The 19,166-nt window shown below is 46.7% G+C and overlaps 1 protein-coding gene across 1 annotated transcript in view; it reads left to right on the plus strand.

The window, feature by feature from the left end:
• Window positions 1-906: 906 nt before the first annotated feature.
• The window catches only part of LOC123770668 (Krueppel-like factor 13), a 102,866-nt gene continuing 84,606 nt past the window's right edge, over window positions 907-19,166 (plus strand). Inside the window, exon 1 of the mRNA XM_045762734.2 lies at window positions 907-1,783. Coding sequence (XP_045618690.2) covers window positions 1,048-1,783 — 736 coding nt within the window. The 5' untranslated portion in view covers window positions 907-1,047. The remainder of the gene's footprint in view (window positions 1,784-19,166) is intronic.

Consider the following 19,166-nt stretch of genomic DNA (forward strand, 5'->3'; position numbering starts at 1 on the left):
AGGGCAGAGGAATGATGCTGGTGATGGTGGTGATGGTGGTGGTGGTGGTGGCAGGCCGTCCACTTCCTGGCCTGGGGCAGGCGTGAGATAGATGGCTACAGGCCACCGACCTGCTGTGTCCCACACTTGCATGGGGTGTCCAGCTTGGGTAACTGAGGTAAGCTTACCCACTACCTTACTAAAGATGTGAACCTCTACCCCTGACTGCATATATGACCAAGACTTCTCTCTCTGTCTCTCCTGCACGGCTTTCTCCTGGCAAATATCACGGCGGTCTTGCAACACACACCGCCTACGAGCTTTGAGGATGAAGAGGAAAGTTAGGATGCAGTTTGGAGAATCCCAAGTATAAAGGAAGTGTTGAGTGGAAATCCCGTGCGCTGTGAAGCAGGTTGGTGGTGGCAACACGTGGCCTTGCCCTGACCCTCCCACCCCGCCCGGCGCCCATCACCTCCTCCTCACAAGGACTCCTGGACCACGTTGTCCGCGCCAGGACAACCGCACTCCTTCCCCCTCTAACTATATCACTTCTCAGTCCCTATGCTTGGCAGCTGGGCCGTGGCATTTCTGCTCCTTAGACGATGATAGTATTTCATGGATAGAAGGGTAAGTTTCGTGTGCCCACGGCCTGCTTTCGTTTCACTTAGGCAAAGTACGTTGTGAAATAAAGTTCACTAGTGGGGTATTTATTATAAGTATTGTTTGCTAATTGATTGACTTAACTAATGCACAAATTTGAGAATCATGATTACGTTAAACGTGTTTACAGTGCATATTATTAATAATGGCAAAATGGTGCGAATAGTATCTGGAAAAATCATATTAAAAAGGTAGTTGGAAGGTGGAGGGAGGCGGCCACATGGTGCGTGGCGAGGAATCAGCTGATGGCGGCGAGCGGTAGCATAGCACGTGAGGAGCCAGTTCAGTGCCGACCATCAAGGAGGAAGGCCGCGCTGGTCCTCTCATACTTCCAGTGTGACCTGTAATATTTTTTCTTGTGGTGATTGCGAATTATTTGACTGACTTTGTACATTATTAGTGATCACAATGGCGAGCTTAACACTCGAGGAAGATTTAAATGCAGCAGCATGCTTAGTTGCCATGAAGGGGGGTCGTAGGCTGAACCCATGGGCGGCTCCAGACACCCACAGTCAACGCCCACGCCTTCAAGTAAAAACTAATCTACCGCTGCAGAACTCGTACCACGACCTACCACCCACCCACACCCCGGCCTCCAGCCCCGAGCACTCACCTTGCGTTGAATACACACATCACACCCTGCCCCTTTCTCCCGCCCACCATATGTATCAGCCGCCCACTCCGCCCACTCCTCCATCGCCTCCCACGTCCAACCTGGAGGACCACTCGTACTGCCCCTCCATGGACGCCACAGACCCAACACCCGACAACTCTGTGTACCTGATTGCCAGCATCCTTGCCGACCTCAAGCGCGTACCGCAAGATCGGTTCGAGGTGCGAGAGAAGGACTTTTCGCCGACGATACAGGACCTTCAGACGCCCGCACACACTCCCCCACAGACACAAGAGCTCCCACTCGACTTCAGCAGAAGAGGAGTAAGAGCACCAGAGGCAGCAACCCCAGCACGGACGTCAAAAGGCGCGGGTGGGAGGCGTGGGCGTGGTCGGGCCACCCAGCACAGAGATAAGGATGATAAGCGCGCCCATCCGTGCAACTTCCGCGCCCACCCGTGCACCTTTCCCGGCTGTGACAAGATATACGGAAAATCCTCGCATCTCAAGGCCCATCTCAGGACACACACAGGTGGGTGATAGGTGTAAGCGTTCGTATGGTTACTTGCTCTTTCTTTATTCCTTGATCGCCACTGTCTTTAAAGTTATGATAATAGCAAACCGTGATGGATTATCTTGTCGATACTAGACGACCGTGACCGAGTAAAAGTGCATAAATGATGGCACTGAAACAACTGGACCTCTGATAATGGCATACGGATGATTTAGGTGACTGCGTACACGTACACTAGAGGATTCGTATGCAGATCCGGAGCCAAACCCCAACGCATGCTAACTATTGAGACTAAGAGAAACATGAAGTCTTGCGTGGAAATGCTAAACGTTTACGAGATATAAACAAATAAAAATGAGTGGACCAAATGAGCAATGTGCGTTACTCTGGTCAAGAAACGTGTGACAGAAGGTGTTGTAACGGTACAGACCAAGAAAGTACCGGATATAGCGGGTGTAGGGTGCTACAGATTTTTAAATCCGTTTCTCAGTGATTGTGGTGGTGTTGGGAGGGTGTTCCCGGGCAGCTGGGTGACGGGCTGGTGAAAGCTGGCAGCTGCTCCCCCACCTGCCGCACCTCATACGCCACTACTCTCCTTCATGCTTCGCGCTTTGTAACTGAAGAAACACAAATTATATGTGTGTGTGTGTGTATATGTGAGTGTATGTGTGTGAGAGAGAGAGGGAGAGGGGGGGGGTTAAAATTAAGGCAACGCCTAATGTGTAAATATGTGTTAGAAATATCACGATGATCTTGCGTTATGGTTGAGCGTGTGAGGTGGTTAGCGGGATGATGGTGGAGTGACTTAGGATTTCTGGGGCTGGCTGGGCTCGTGGTCCCCCTGGATGCCTGGCCGCGACCACGCTGGGCCCTTCACCTGGTCCTGCACAACCGCACTAGTTCTCACAGCTACAATCTTTCTGTGAGGTGTGCAAATGGTGCTCCTGCGGTTATGGGTTGTGATGACCGCAGAGCTGGAGGCTTGCTGTGTCAGGTATCTCCACTACCTAGTGTGGTGGTGAGTGCAAGCTGTCACTCTGGTGTAAGGGTGGGGTGGGCGAAGTGTGGGCGTGCCAGGCGGTGGTTGCGGTGCCACGCCCACCAGCTGACGCAGCAGGCGGTGGTTAGTCGATACGGGAAGTCTTGGTTGAAGGTGCCTACGCCCGGGGCAGCCTCCCTCCCCTGGGCGGATATTGCACCTGAATCAATACTGCCTTACAGGGGAATAATATGGTGACGGGAGGCAGAGGAGGCGTGTGGGAGGTCGCCAACTTGTTGACACGGTGGAGGGCGTGTGCTGCTGGCCCCGCGCCAAGGTTGCCTGCTGCTGCTGCTGCCGCTGCGCTGCCCTGCAACTTGCAAGGCCGATCACCTGCCCGCGCCCCCACCTCTCCTCCTGACCCTCCCCACTCCGTTTATCTCGTGCGCCACGCGCAATTATGATTAAAATTGTGAATGTTTACCCTCACAGGTAGTGTGAATGGTCATATGTATGTGATGGCTGAAGCAGTATTGATCAGCAGCGTTAGTAGTGCTGGGCTGCCACTGCCCCTCGCATGTAACGTAACAGATAAAACTACCTTTTTACGAGGTAGCGAGGAAAATCCGAACAGGTTGTGTATGGCGTGATTCCTCACTGGCCCATAGGTGGCGGTGAGGCTGGTTGATGCGTGGTGAGGGGCGGGGCTGGTGGTGGTGAGGAGTGTATGCTGGTAATACCTCACACGCCCACTGTCTCCGCCACACTCATCACCCAACGCACTCTTAATGACGTATGTTGGCACAGTTTTGTGTGTGCATTGTAGCCTATAGTTATGATCCATTTTCATGAGAGCTGTTGCAAGATATACTTAGGGTTGCGCATAGGATACAATGTGATGAACATGGAGATTGTACCCCAGTACGGAATCACTTGTAGTCGCCTAACTGTGCTTGTGGAAGTTGAGCTTCGGCTCTTTGCTCCCGCCTCTCAATTGTCAACTAGTGGGAGGGGGGGAGGGGGGTTCCTGAGCCTATTGGGCTCTATCTTTGAAACTGTGTATGGAGTCTGCCTCCACTACATTACATTTTTATATACATTGTTTATACCAACAACTGTAGCGCTTCCTGAGGAAGAGGAGAATTCCTAATGCATTCCATTTAATAACTACTCTTGACACAAAGAAATCTTTCTAATGTCTCTATGGCCCCTTATATGAGAACCACCCATGCTAAATAATGTCTTTATCTTCCCTATCAATTCCACTGAGAATTTGTATGTGGTAATCATGTCTCCCCAAACTCTTTTGTCTCCTAGTGACATGAGATGCTGTGCACGGCCACTTAGGTGAGGCAGACTGGTTACTACTGATGTCTTTATTGCCAGCTATTTATTACACTGACCGCACTATTACGAGCCGAAGGTGTATTGCAAGGCTGAGTGAGGCGCGGGTCCACATGTGTGGGTGTGGCAGTGCCAAGTATTGCCTACTTTAGGTAACTACCAACACTTGAAGGAGTGTGACAAGACCGCAGTGTTGAGGTGGGAGTAGTGTATTGGTGTGTACTGGCAAGTTGCCGTGCCGGAGTTGTATATTGGAGGTGGGCGTGGTGAGGCGGTATATTGGAGGTGGGCGTGGTGAGGCAGTATATTGGAGGTGAGCGTGGTGGGGCGGTATATTGGAGGTGGGCGTGGTGGGGCGGTATATTGGAGGTGGGCGTGGTGGGGCGGTATAGTGGAGGTGAGCGTGGTGGGGCGGTATAGTGGAGGTGAGCGTGGTGGGGCGGTATACTGGAGGTGGGCGTGGTGGGGCGGTATAGTGGAGGTGGGTGTAGGTTTGTATAGTATAGGTGGTCATGGGTTGAGTAGAGAAGGTAGGCGTGGCTGAGTTGAATTCTGCGGGTGGGCGTGGCATGGGTGAAAGTGAAGGTGGGCGTGTCTGAGTTGAATATTGGAGGCTGGTTTAGCAGGGGTGGGTCTGAAGATGATGGGTGTGGCAAAGGAGTGTTGATGGTGGTGGTGGTGGGTGTGGCTTTGACTGTTCTTTAGCTATTGCCAGCGAGACGCGTGAGACCCGCATGATGCAGATGGGTGGGAGATTGAAGTGATGGATATTCTCCCAAAGTTGTTCGTGAACTCGTGTTTTCGGAGTTTTTGGGATGTATTCCGTTGTGGGGTGAGGGGCGTGGTTCGTGTAGGGTGACAGGCGTGGTTCGTGTGGGGTGACGGGCGTGGTCCGTGTGGGGTGACGGGCGTGGTCCGTGTGGGGTGACGGGCGTGGTCCGTGTGGGGTGACGGGCGTGGTCCGTGTGGGTGAAGGGGCGTGGATGGAAGTGGAGGCGGTGGTGGGTGGTCGATACCTGGCTTGCATCACAAGCACTGTTGAAACATTGACGGCGCCCTGGGGTTGGCGAGGGAGCAGGTGGCCTACAGGCAGCTGGGATCACCGAACCCTCACAACCCTATCCCCAATACCCTAGTAGGCTACCCCACGCGAAGAAATAAGTAATAAACATTGTGTCCTGCACCGCGTAAAGCATTCCGACCGATCGACCATTCTGACGTCAACAGTCATTCATGACTGCTTGTGCTACATCGGTAGCCCAATGTTTTAATTAGTTCTGGGAACGTGGCAGACTACATATATGAGCCGCTTACGGATGTTGTTGGAGGGGCGTGGCCACCTTGTCTGCTTGCTGCCTGGAGACGCATCATAAGTCTGCCGTGTGGTCTAAGTATTGATGATGTTGGTTGTCGTGGCTACCGTGTCTCACTTCCTGTGTAGCCACCTTCACCGTTGGTGTACCTGACACGTGCGAGTAGTTGAGTGATGGCACGTGCATGCAGGTGTCGCACGAAAACTTACCGGGACACTTTATACATTGTTTCTATCACGGAGACATTTGTGTGAAGTATAGATACGGACCTAAAACTCAATTGTTTTCACTTTCAAGGTAAAACAAAGCTTGGAACAATTTTTTTTTTTACCATGTCCACTTGACACAGTTGGGTCTTACTGTCGTTTTGGTACGAATAATGAGATAAACAACCCAACAAATATTCTTCCAATGAGTAGGGAGGGAACGTTGTTATACCACACGCTTTAGCAACCTGTTCATATATACGTGTGACGCTGCCCAAGAAATTAGTTACTTCGTGCAAAATTGAAGCAAATTCTAGGAAGGTCATGTGTATAAATATGGTGTGACTATATATTTGCTTTATGCTGGTGGTAAGTGTACCAGCAAGAGGGTGTGTGGAGTGGGGGAGGCTGGGAGGTGAGGTGCAGCCAACCCAGCCTCACGGTGAGGTTTCTCAAAAACTAGTCAGCAGCAGCAGCAGCGCCCTTCACCTTTCCTGGGCGGTAGCAAGGCCACACCTTGTGTCCAGGCGCCTGCATGTGCCCATTGTTATTTATGAACATCTGTTATTTACTGTTATTTATTAACATCTGTTACTTATTAACATCTATTATTTATGAAAATCTGTTATTGATTAACATCTGTTATTTATGAACATCTGTTATTTATGTAAGCAGGTAACAAGATCGGTCTATTATTTCTCTTAAGTAAAAGAGAATAAAACAGTTTTTCAAAGAGGTGAAGAAAGGTATTGCATCTTATATTTTAAACTTTGGGTGTCCGGCGCCGGATGGTCTGGGCCTGATATTCTTGCTCATGACTGTTGAAGATGGGGGAGAGCGAGGCAGGCGTGGTGGCCAGTTCCCACGGGTGGCTGTGGTGCTGGGCGGGGGATGAGTGACGACAACAAGGCCTGCACCATTACCCGGTGGCGGAGGGCCCGGATGCTTGGAGACTGGCTGGCCCTCACGGCTGCGTCCTTGTCCACACCTGCACCCGTGCTCTGCCTCAACTCTCGCTCTCTTCACCATGCACCCTCCTCTCTTCCTCTCCCTTGTATAAGAGTGATCTCACAGTTGAAAGACCTGCCTCTAGTGGGTTAGTTTAAACACTGGGCCGTAAGAAGTATCAACTATGACCTGTCCCCAAGTCTTACCATCCATAAGGAGGGGATGCATATCACAATGTGATGGCTCCTACAGGTGGTTATAGCGCTATGAGTTTGTAGTTTAGTGGGCGTATATCTGGGTGCATGTGTCCGGCAGGGACGCCCCGCCAGCTGCTCCCACAGGAAATGCTTTGTCGTCCCTCGGCCTCCATGTGGCGGCCTCCTGGGTGGGCGTGGGCGGTCCGGGAGGCAAGAGTGGTAAGGGTGGGAGGGAGGCTGGAGACCCCCTGCTGCGGAAACGGAGGCTAGGCAACTTGACTATCGTATACATATAGGCCTGGGTGAGAATTGTATCAACAAGGGAGCAGCAGTAGGCTTTCCTTGTAGTCTGGGGTCCCTTGTCACCGTCAGTACGCATGTTAGTGGGGTGTTGCATCCATCATTATTGTCAGCCTCTCATTTTAAATATCTGTATTATTGTCGTATGTTTAATCTTGCCATTGGGAACGACTACGTACTTACTTACTTATCGCTTACGTAATAAGCAATGTGTGGCTGTACCTATAGAAATGGTGTATCGTACCTAGTAAAGCTCTTATAAAGCAGTATCTTGCACTGTCGCTGAGTCCTTTCACTGCCGAGATGGGAATGGAAGGGAACATGGCGTGAGAAAAATTCCGAGAGGGAGTGAGCGCGCGCACAGGAGCCAGATACCGTGGCGGTAGATAGTCCTTCGTACATGCTTACAGACACACCACTACTCTCATAATAATACCGATTTTGTTGTGCTTGCTTTCAAGTGCAAAAAATGCCGTCTCTACTAGAGTGACACAAGGTATCTTTCCCTACACATTGTCTTCCAAATGTGTCCTAGGTATAAAGGATACATGTTGAAATATGGACTTTGGGTTCACTTAGTGACTGGAGGCAGGTGCGTATACTGAGTGGTGGGTGCCCCTCCACCCCATCCCCCTCACCACCGCTACACCCAACTCGTGCCGTCAAGGTTCCCGCATGTGCTGCTGACCCACTTAGTGCGCCGCTACTGCCGCTGCCTACTCGCTCACTCTCTCTACTGTATACCTCGCTACCTGGCCTCTCTACACCCTCTTACTGGCGAATACGGAACCAGTAGTAGTTTTTATGTTCCACTACCGGTTATATATATGCTCAGTTTCTTGTCTCCACGCCCACTCTTTGTTATATACACGCCCCACTGCTCTCCGTCTCCACGCCCATGCTGACTGACTGCAAATTACACCCGTCCACGCCCACCGTCACACGTCAGCTGCCTCTGTATAGAGCTGGAGCCGAGAAGCTTTCACTATTAATGTTTCATGAGTTAGTTGTGTGAGCATCCTTTGGTACACATGTTTCTGACGCCGCTAGCGACTGGTGTTGTGTGTTGTACCGCCCATGTTAGCCGCGCCCTCAAGCGATACCTTATCATTTTCTCTGAGTTTATTTATAGGCTTTCAAATATTTCGGTGTCCGTGTGCTATTTAGAGAACGTAATAACGATCAAGACATAAGTTGAATGCCTACCTACCCAAAAATGTATTCATACTTTAATACTAAGGGATAATACATGTTGTTTGGTGTAAAAACTATACTAAAACAAATTTATTAATAGGTGCATTTAGCCTCGCCCATTCGTTTAATTTACTGTTAGCAAGAATGGTTAAAGAAATTGACTAATATTTGGAAAGTAATTTTTCTTGGTAAACAGATGGTACAGGAACAGGCTACTCTGACTCCTGTTACCAGGCTAAAGCTCTCTGTTCTCATAGCTTATGGTGAGCCTTACTCTACTAGTTTCCCAGGAATGTCACCTGTCAATCGGTTGATAACCAGGTACCCAAGTACAGCAGGGCAAGGGCGAACGGTTACGGATTGGTGCCAAGTCAATCCTCTAGCCAGGACTCTACCCCGAACTAAATCGTTCGCGAGGTGTGAGGAGAGAAGAGTTGCTTTATAACCCAACCCATCGTTCAAACATCAGCAATATGTATGTACATACAGCAACTATTTGGTTGAACGAAACCAATCCGTACTGATGGACTAAAAAAAAAGTTCGCAGTATAGCACATATATGTACTATATTAGGCCGAGGATTGCTTGGACATGTCAGGTTAGGTATTTTATTTACATTTACATTTTTCAGAATGTGTTTGTGCCAATTCAGCAATATAAAACGTGACCTTTTTGGGGGATCAACAGTACGTATTGGCACGTTTGACCAAATAGTTGCTCTAAGTGTTATCATTTTAGGAGGATTGGAAATTAGATCTACACCAAATACGCCAACCACCACCACCGCTCCACATTTCCTTAACACTTCCTCTTTCATCACCTACCAGTACCACCTTACCTCTGCTATAACCTTCTACCGCAATCACTTGCCACATTACGGGCTATTCATGCCCGTGCCACCTCTTGGGTGGCTTAATCTTCCTCAATCAATAAATCATAAGGACACGGGAGACACACGGGTTCACTATAGCCTGTGCTACATGGACATCTTGTTCTGAGTAACTAAATCTAAAACACCACCACCACCCCAGAGACACTTAAAGATGTTACACGACCAAACATCACATTCACTCCAAACCTCGACCACCTACGGCTACCTACTCATGGTCGTGCCACCTCTAGGTGGCTTAATCTTCATCAATCACTCACCACAACCTCCATCGCTCAACACCTCCACTATCACCACCACTGCAACACCAACATTTCTGATTATATATATATATATCCTATCCTATATAATATAATATATATATATATATATATATATATATATATATATATATTATTTATATATTATTATTATATATATAAAACTCACCCCAGAAGGATTCAAACCCAGACAGCCAGGGGCTCCATGCACCTTAGGGTGTCCAGTACTTTCACCACTAAGCCACAACGACTGCTAAAAGAATTGGAAGTCGTAAGACCCTTTACCAAAGTGATACTACTGTTTTGTAAATATGCGCATCATAGTGCAAACATTGATGTACTAAGTAATTAGATAGTAGAATTTTGTACTATTCACTTTATAGTCCGAAAAAATTAAGCTAAAAAAACAAACTTAAATATTCCTAGGCCTAGTATAGCACACACACATGTACTATAATAGGCCTCAGATAGCGTGTATCACACCTAGAAAGGTCAGGTTAGGTTAGGTTAGGTCAGGTTAGATAAGTTTAGTTTGTTTTTGCAACATCGGTAGAAAACAAAATCCGGGTTGTCTAAATTTAATAGTACCAACTTCTACTTTCTAATTGCGTTGTGCGTCGGTATATGTACCATAGTCCTCATCCTTCCTATAAGTACTATCAAAACAGGAGGATGGGCTGTGTATATATACATACATTCATACATACCTACACACACACACATACACTACACACACACACACACACACACACACACACACGGGGCCTCGTAGGTGGAAGGTGGAAGGGGCCTCGTAGCCTGGTGGATAGCGCGCAGGATTCGTAATTCTGTGGCGCGGGTTCGATTCCCGCACGAGGCAGAAACAAATGGGCAAAGTTTCTTTCACCCTGAATGCCCCTGTTACCTAGCAGCAAATAGGTACCTGGGAGTTAGTCAGCTGTCACGGGCTGCTTCCTGGGGTGTGTGTGTGTGTGGTGTGGGAAAAAAAAAAAAGTAGTTAGTAAAACAGTTGATTGACAGTTGAGAGGCGGGTCGAAAGAGCAAAGCTCAACCCCCGTAAAAACACAACTAGTAAACACACACACACACATACACACACACAGATATTAGAAAACTTTGTTAGTGTTAAATTGAATGTATTAGGAAGTGATGTGGTGGAGGCAGACTCCATACACAGTTTCAAGTGTAGATATGATAAGAGCCCAGTAGGCTCAGAAACCAGTACATCAGTTGATTGACAGTTGAGAGGCGGGACCAAAGAGCCAGAGCTCAACCCCCACAAGCACAACTAGGTGAGTACACCATTCCCAGACGTCCGCTGGCCATCTGGCATAATCTGATTATTATAGTTTTTGTGTAGGTCTGTATTATAGTGGGTCGAGTAAGTAGAGATGCTCACCTTTTGGAAATTCTGCAGTAGAATGTTGCATTATTGTCGACAATTACGATAAAATTGATTGTAAGTGATGGACTGCACAATGAAATCACAATACCGTGATGTATCTATGAGAACTAACTTGCAAAAATGTGTGACGATTGTGAGAACAAACTCGGTAAAGAATTCTGGGGCGTATATCATACTGTACCTTCTGATACTTCTAAATAAAATTTTAAATCTAGTTTGTATGAAGTGTGCAATAATTTGATGATATTACATGAACACTGCATTGGGTATACAGTATTTGAGCATTTCTGTGTATGAATACGGTAGCCTAAACCCAGCCAGATTATCTCCAGGCTAGGATACGGGCTGAGGATACACCCAACAACAGTAGGCCAGAGCGTGAAGGAGGATGACTGTTGACTTCTGTGTTACTGTCATGTTTTGGCTGACCAAAACATGGTTTTGTGTGTCACCCAGAAATAGTATCTTAGCTTAAAATGCTGTGTAATGTATTCATATACGTTACTATGTGGATCAAGTTTCTGAAATCACCTGGAACGTAGGATAATAGGTTTATAACGTTCGCTTGTTGATGTGGGGTGGCTGGTCATATGAGGGATGTAGGCCAGGGTCTTGCTAGTGGCCCTCACCTCACTCCGGGCCCTCCAGTGAGCTCTCCGCCTGTCACTACATGATTGCTTGAGTCAGTGTGTCACCTTCCTCTAACATCACCAAGGGCATGACTGCCACGCCCCTTTGCCTTGGCCACGGCGTCTCCACCAAAGGACCAGCTCCTTGTTTTTCTTATAGTAACACATTTAGGTACATCTGTATTTGTGTTGCTGCCCTAGACAATATGAATGCGGAGTACATAGTGTGTCAAGAGCTAGTTACGTGATGCTAAAAGATCCCGCATCACACAAGATGATTAGTCATACAGGGTCATGTGATCAATAGTCTGCACTGGCAAACTTTGGATGCAGCGCCTTCTGTCGCCATATTTGTCCCTGTCATCTGTGACCCATCCGTGTCACTCACTAAAAGACGAAAGTCATTTTGATGTCTTAGAGATATCTTCAGTTTCATTTATGAACAATTGCTAAAGTGAATGCTTAGTAAATCTGAGATGCACAACTTCCACCAGAAATATACAACGTATTGCTAGGATACAGTTAGGTCTTCGAGAGGGAAGCCCTAGCCCTGCTGGCTGGACTAGAGTAGCCAAGTTGTAATAGTAATGTTGACTTAAGAGCGCGCCAGCAGCAACAGCTTGGCTCATCAAGGAAAAGTGGAACAGCTCGCGAATCCGGCAAGAGGAAAATCTCTGTTAGTAAATATTTGGTAGTTACCTGAAGCGTTCTCCTTTATATAGAGTTAACCTGAGCGTGTAGTGGGCTCTACCAGAGCGTAGTCTATCTACCCTGTGCTGTTATATCGCCAGGTGTAGCTGTGATAGATTATTTCATTTTCATATTGGGGCCACCTGGCTGGAGCGGCTGTGGTTGGCGCACTATACTCGGTCACAATGTTATAATGCTCTTAAGTTCCTTGTTCAACCATGGTCTGAGCCGATGAATTTGTTTTTGACGGACTTTACAGTGTATTGTATTTGTGGTAGCGAGCTGAACGGCCAACAAATTTGGCCGTTCCCTACATATTGCTGACCTTAGATGTTCAAATTTGTATTTTAAACAATTATTTTTAAACGCTGATATTTTGTTCCAAGAACTGTCCATAGGCTACAATCCATGCTCTTATCAATGTGATTTTTTTTTTTTTTGGTGCGGATAGGTTGCGGGACCAGTTTTTGTTTGAACCCTGCTTGGTTATACACTATACTGGTAGTTAGGTGGTATGCGGTTGTTACTGGGCACATTACCATAACAAGCCAGTCTCTCGGGTATTTCTGAAAGGTTTGTCGTGGAGTATTATGGAACTGGTAGCACAGTCTTGCCGGGGAAATCATGACTGATGTCACCTACTTGTAGTAATGGGTACACGGCAGCTTCTAACATAATGCACATTAATAACTTCAGTTCATAGTCTTCAACGAATGAAATATAGTAAACAAGAATTATATATCGAACTCAACGTGTCAAATAGTACTTAACACATCAGACATTGTACTCATAATTAACACTAGATAAAATAGATCAGCCATAGGCTAGTACTGATTGCTAGTATTAGATACAGTAGCCATCATAGATTATCAGTAGGTATTTAAAGGGATGAGAATGGGTGTTATCAGCCTACCAGAGGAGATGCCATGTCTGCCTGCCTGCTTGTCTAGTGGGAGGTAATAGGTAGCAGGAGGGGGTGAGGGCTCAACGCACACTTCCCCACCACCACTACCGCCAGCAGTAACACGATCGCCAGGATGGGGGGTAAGTGAGGCTAAACTGCCACTCCCCCCTCCCACAAACCCCAACCTGCTCCCACTCTTACTCATGCATTCCCTAACTCTTCCTCTCTCCCTTCCCGCCCCCTCCTCGCTCCTTCCCTAGGCCAATCCCGCCCCCTCCTCGCTCCTTCCCTAGGCCAATCCCGCCCCCTCCTCGCTCCTTCCCTAGGCCAATCCCGCCCCCTCCTCGCTCCTTCCCTAGGCCAATCCCACCCCCTCCTCGCTCCTTCCCTAGGCCAATCCCGCCCCCTCCTCGCTCCTTCCCTAGGCCAATCCCACCCCCTCCTCGCTCCTTCCCTAGGCCAATCCCACCCCCTCCTCGCTCCTTCCCTAGGCCAATCCCGCCCCCTCCTCGCTCCTTCCCTAGGCCAATCCCACCCCCTCCAAATCCCTTTCGTGCTCCCTTCCCCCCTCCTCGTCCCCCTCTCAACACCCTTTCTCCCTCCTTTGCCCCCCTACCTCTCCATTGCTCATTATGGCCCAAGCTGGAAAATAATGTAACTTCGATCCTCGTTTAAACTTTCTTGATCATCTATTTCCGCATTTCTTTATTGATTTTTTCTATTGTTCTAAGTAACGAATGTTATTTTGGGTCTGGAGGACGACGCCGTGTGACGCTCCAACTCTTCGTTACCTCGGTTTGCTTCTAACACGTCTGCTGGAAATTGGGTAACGTCTGCTGGAAATTGTAACGCGTCGGGTTACAATGTCAAGCAAACGTTACCTGTTGGAACGTTTGTTTGATTCACTTCTAACATGTTTGCCGGATGAACAAATCCACAAGGGCCGTGACGAGGATTCGAACCTGCGTCCGGGAGTATCCCAGGTTCGAATCCTCGTCACGGCCCTTGTGGATTTGTTCATTTGATGCATCACGTTAGTGTGATCTCTGTGTGATGTTTGTCGGATGTTATAACTGCATTTATTCCTCTAGCTACAAATGTCAGTTTGTTACTTAAGAGCGTGACTTACTTAAGAGCGTGACTTACTTAAGAGCGTGACTTACTTAAGAGCGTGACGTTCAGTTTACACAGTTAAAACACGGATTTTGTTTTATAAATGTCAAGGAAGTAATTTAGACAATGAAAACTCGTGGAAAAATTATCCAAATATTAGGCCACGGAAAATAGGCTCTCGTCGTAAGGGGAGGCTAAAGTCATCTTACAAAAGATAAATATGTTTTTCTCCTATTGTCTTTGCTAATGTATTCTTTATTTGGCGTGTCCACTTTCACCTTTCCAGTCTTTTCGTTGTTAACATTTGAAGAGAGATTTGTTTAAGAACTTTGTAACCTATATAATGATGATAATCTCTATTACGAAGAATGTGTGTTCAAAGGCCATAAAAGCAATGTACAAGTGTAGGAACAGGAGTTACATATACTAATGAAGCCACTATTACGCAAAGCCTTTCGGGCAAAAACATCTTTTCTTTTGGCTTTTATACTCGCCTTTCCTTCATTGTCTTCCCTCCCACCTCAATTCTTCTTGTCTCGTATCGGTAAGAATTGTCGGCGGGATTCGAACTGGGCACACATTGATGCGTGAAACTTCTCGTTATTATCAGCCAGACATCTTGATCTGATGTCTGTATGCTGGTGTATCTGGGCCGGCGTGTGGCATGTTGGGTTATCAAGTTGTGATAACATGTGTGTTTGAGGAACACTATAATAGCGTAATCTATTGATTACTGTCGAGTGTGTGCGAGTTAAAATGTATAAGCAACCCGTACGCTATACATCGTCATGTATACTGAATAATACAATCTACTTAAGCAATGTTAGCAGCAAGCTGTGCGTGTGTGTGCATCTTGAGGTAGTTGTGGTCACTCGTCCAGCCCTCGGTGATGTTTACGGGGAGAATAGATGTTCCTCGTGTGTGTTTATCAATCACTGTCAGCTCTTTAATGTTTGTGGACAGAGATCTAGCTCTTGGGCCCTGCCGCTAGCTCAGAGAACAATAATCTGGTGTTACTACCAATGATATTCTGAGAGTATTTAGATTTAGTTTTAAAACTCTGGACGTAGCTAAGATTATAATAAAACAAAGTATTGGACTTTACAGGAAGTCTGTTGACCCCTTGAGAGGCAGCTTACTGTTAGCCCTTCATATTAATCCTGTGATTGAAACTTTCCAGTGTGTGTGTTTCAGTGTTGTTGCTTGATCTTGTTCCACACATCTGCGACCGTATTTCCAAACCAGTTTTCACTTTCTTTTTCACGTTGAGACTTTCAAAATAAATCTATTGTTTAGTGTTTAACTTGAATTGTTATTTTTAGACGTTATTTACATATAAATCCTATTATCAACTTGTACACTTTAGTCGTAGTGACTGAAGAAAAAGGTGCCTTGGACTTCCTTTGTCATCCTTATCTATAATATCTAGATAATTTACATCATTCTAAAGTATATCCAAAACTGTACTGAGAAGCATAAGCTAATACAGGTGCAAGAAGCTTATTTAGCTTTTTTTTTAATTACTGCTCGCTATGAATCCTAGTGCCCTATTGATCTTATTTTGAACATTTACGCATTATCTTCTTAATTTTAATTCCTATTAGATGTAATTATGAGAGATCTTTTTCACAATTTGTTTTCGCAATTGTATTGTTGCATATCTTAGCTGATATCTGTCACGACCCTTGAGACTAAATAATGTTCTTCTCCCCACAGTGTAAAGAACAAATAAAAATCTGCCATGCCAATAGGTGTCTAGGGGTATAATTAATCACTATAAAAACGGGAGAACAATATATATTGCTAAGGGTGACAACTTAACAACAATTAAATAAATAGTAGCCAGAAATATTTATCAGCATGTAATACTATAGAATGCAAGTAATTATTTGAGACCTGAGCACTATCACCAGAATATGGAGTAAGCCATAAATACACTAAAATCGTCTATCCAGATAAATTAATATTTATATGGGCTTAAAATAACAAAAACCAAGAACTTAGCTTAAACACAACTGCACTCGACCGCAGCTGCCACTCTACTGCCCAGGACGTGGTTCGCAGGCCCAACGTCGACTAACCGTCTACCCAAACACCAATTAATGTTCGCATGAACATTGTGAACATTCTATTTACAAAGGTCAGCCCTAAACTCCAACATTATTAACTAAGAGTTGTAATTACTGGTCTCACATTCCTTGAAATATTACGGCTACCAAATATGTGAATAAATAAATATAAAACTATAGGCAATTGATTTGCCAACAATCGCCCTGGCCATTCCCAAATATTGTCAACCGCCCACACGGCTAATTTCACGTGACATCCACCACCAAAACAACCCTTACACACACTACCCAGCTATCTATGTTATATATATATATATAATGTATATATATCTATATACACAAATCTTATACAACTGACAGCAATATTTACGTAGAGAAAACAATAACATAATACGAGGTTCGGGAGAATTGGCAGAATCGTAATAAGATTCGCGACAATATCCTGCATTTGTTTTCCTAGAACCCTAATTGTGTTAAAAATCACCATGTCCTGGTCAGCAATGAACTGAATGGCCTGTCAATCAGTCTGTTTAAAATAAATGTTTAAATCCTGAAACTTACGGGCTATTCATGCCCGTGCTACCCCATGGGTAGCCTAATCTTCATCAATCAAATCCTGAAACGTTTTAGCATATTTATCTGAATTTATTACCAGCCCTATCTTAGTGTCTTAGAAATAGCCTAAGCTACTCTGTCCCTTTGAGATGTATTTTATTGTCTAAATAAACGTACTTAAACTAACATATATCAGAATCACGAATACAGTATAATGTATTGCATTGATTATTCTCTCTTGTTTCCCGCGGACACGTTCCATACTTCCTTATTGTCTTCCTTCAGTTCTTTCTTCTCTCTCCCTCAGTTCTCTACTTCCTGTATTGGAGGACTTGATATAGTTGCCGCGTTGTGGTAGCGGGTGTTTAAGGTTGAGTGCAAGAGCTGTAACTTGTCTGTGGTAGTGGGATTGTGGCGGTGTCGTAGGGAAGTTGGGAGTAGGTTGTGGGAGAAACAGCATTGTTATGTGTGTTATCGTGTGGATCTATCTACCTGTCAGTCCCACCTGACCTCCTCTAATTATTCCCAGGACGCAACCTAATGTTAGAATTAATTCATCAACACAATTGTTTCGCTATTTTATGTAACCTGGGATAGTGGTGTCTGCCTTCCACTCATATCTTTCACCATTTTAATTTCTCTGCCGTCCTCTTTTCATCAGGTATCTTAACTTCTCCCCATTTGTGTATTCTCCTCTTCAATTCTCTTGGTAGTCAAGGTAGTCACTCGTAGCCTTGATTAGGGTGTTGACGGAGGTAGTGTGGTGGGTGGAGGCCAGCTAGGCAAGGACCCGGGTGTGTAGCCAGGCGCCCCTGGGGCGGGTGTTGACGGAGGTAGTGTGGTGTGTGGAGGCCAGCTAGGCAAGGACCCGGGAGTGTAGCCAGGCGCCCTGGGACGGGTGTTGACGGAGGTAGAGTGGTGGGTGGAGGCCAGCTAGGCAAGGACCCGGGAGTGTAGCCAGGCGCCCTGGGACGGGTGTTGACGGAGGTAGAGTGGTGGGTGGAGGCCAGCTAGGCAAGGACCCGGGAGTGTAGCCAGGCGCCCTGGGACGGGTGTTGACGGAGGTAGAGTGGTGGGTGGAGGCCAGCTAGGCAAGGACCCGGGTGTGTAGCCAGGCGCCCTGGGGCGGGTGTTGACGGAGGTAGAGTGGTGGGTGGAGGCCAGCTAGGCAAGGACCCGGGTGTGTAGCCAGGCGCCCTGGGGCGGGTGTTGACGGAGGTAGAGTGGTGGGTGGAGGCCAGCTAGGCAAGGACCCGGGTGTGTAGCCAGGCGCCCTGGAGCATGCACCTTGCGGCCCGGCCCCTCTTGTCTTACCTGCTCTCTCCCCACCTACTTCATGGGCTTGTGTTTGTGTGGTGGCGTGCATGTATTGTGGACTTGTTCCAGTCATCTACGACTCTATTGTCCAACAATTGTTTCAACACTCATATCTCCATTGTTAATGCATTTTATACATTTGTATTCTTCCGTCACAGGCCTAAGTTAGAGATTAACTGACAATTTACGTTGACTTTTTAAAGAGAAGTTGCCCATTTTGTATATTGTGACAAGTGAGGTCTTACTGGCACAAGGTCAAATTGTAGGTTATGTGTGTTCCAATATGTGGCACCACGTGTGTATTGTGGGTTGGTGTGGCACCACGCGTGTATTGTGGGTTTGTGTGGCACCACGTGTGTATTGTGGGTTTGTGTGGCACCACGTGTGTATTGTGGGTTTGTGTGGCACCACGTGTGTATTGTGGGTTTGTGTGGCACCACACGTGTATTGTGGGTTTGTGTGGCACCACACGTGTATAGTGGTAGTGTAGCATAGAACCTTGTGGATGATGGTACCATTTCCTTGGCGGAATGTTCCAGTAGCGAGTCGTGGTAATGGTACCAGGAGCCAAGAGACGAGAACACTTCCGGTAGTGATGAGTGTCATGGTAATGATACCATGGTATCTGATGAGCCCGATATATAAACGGGCTTGCCAGAGGAGTGGTGGTGGTTGAGGAAGGAGGGGGACAAGGTGATAGTTGGTGGTGGTGGTGGTGGGGGGGGGGGCGGTGTTGGACACGTGGGTCGGTGGGGGTTGGTTATGGGGGTGGAGTGGTAGTGGTAGTTAAGGCTTTGTGGGATGAGGCGGGTTTAATCCGAGGTGTTCATAGCCTTGTCCCCCCCCCCACCACCTCACTCCAAGCCGTTTTGTCCTTGTTCTGTTGGGTTCAGTTGTCGAGATGTGTTGTATCGAGTACATCTTCAGAAGGACACACTCCTTCTGAAGATGTATTAATATACGAAAGTACTTAAGGAAATTCCTGTTTCAATTTTCCTCCGTGGTCTGACACTGTCACATTTTTAATCGCGTTTATTTTCGTGATATACACACATCGAGTGTGTATATAGCAGTGTGGTTGTAGCAGCG

The sequence above is a fragment of the Procambarus clarkii genome, chromosome 56 (assembly GCF_040958095.1).
Source record: "Procambarus clarkii isolate CNS0578487 chromosome 56, FALCON_Pclarkii_2.0, whole genome shotgun sequence".
NCBI classification, from domain to species: Eukaryota; Metazoa; Arthropoda; class Malacostraca; order Decapoda; family Cambaridae; genus Procambarus; species Procambarus clarkii.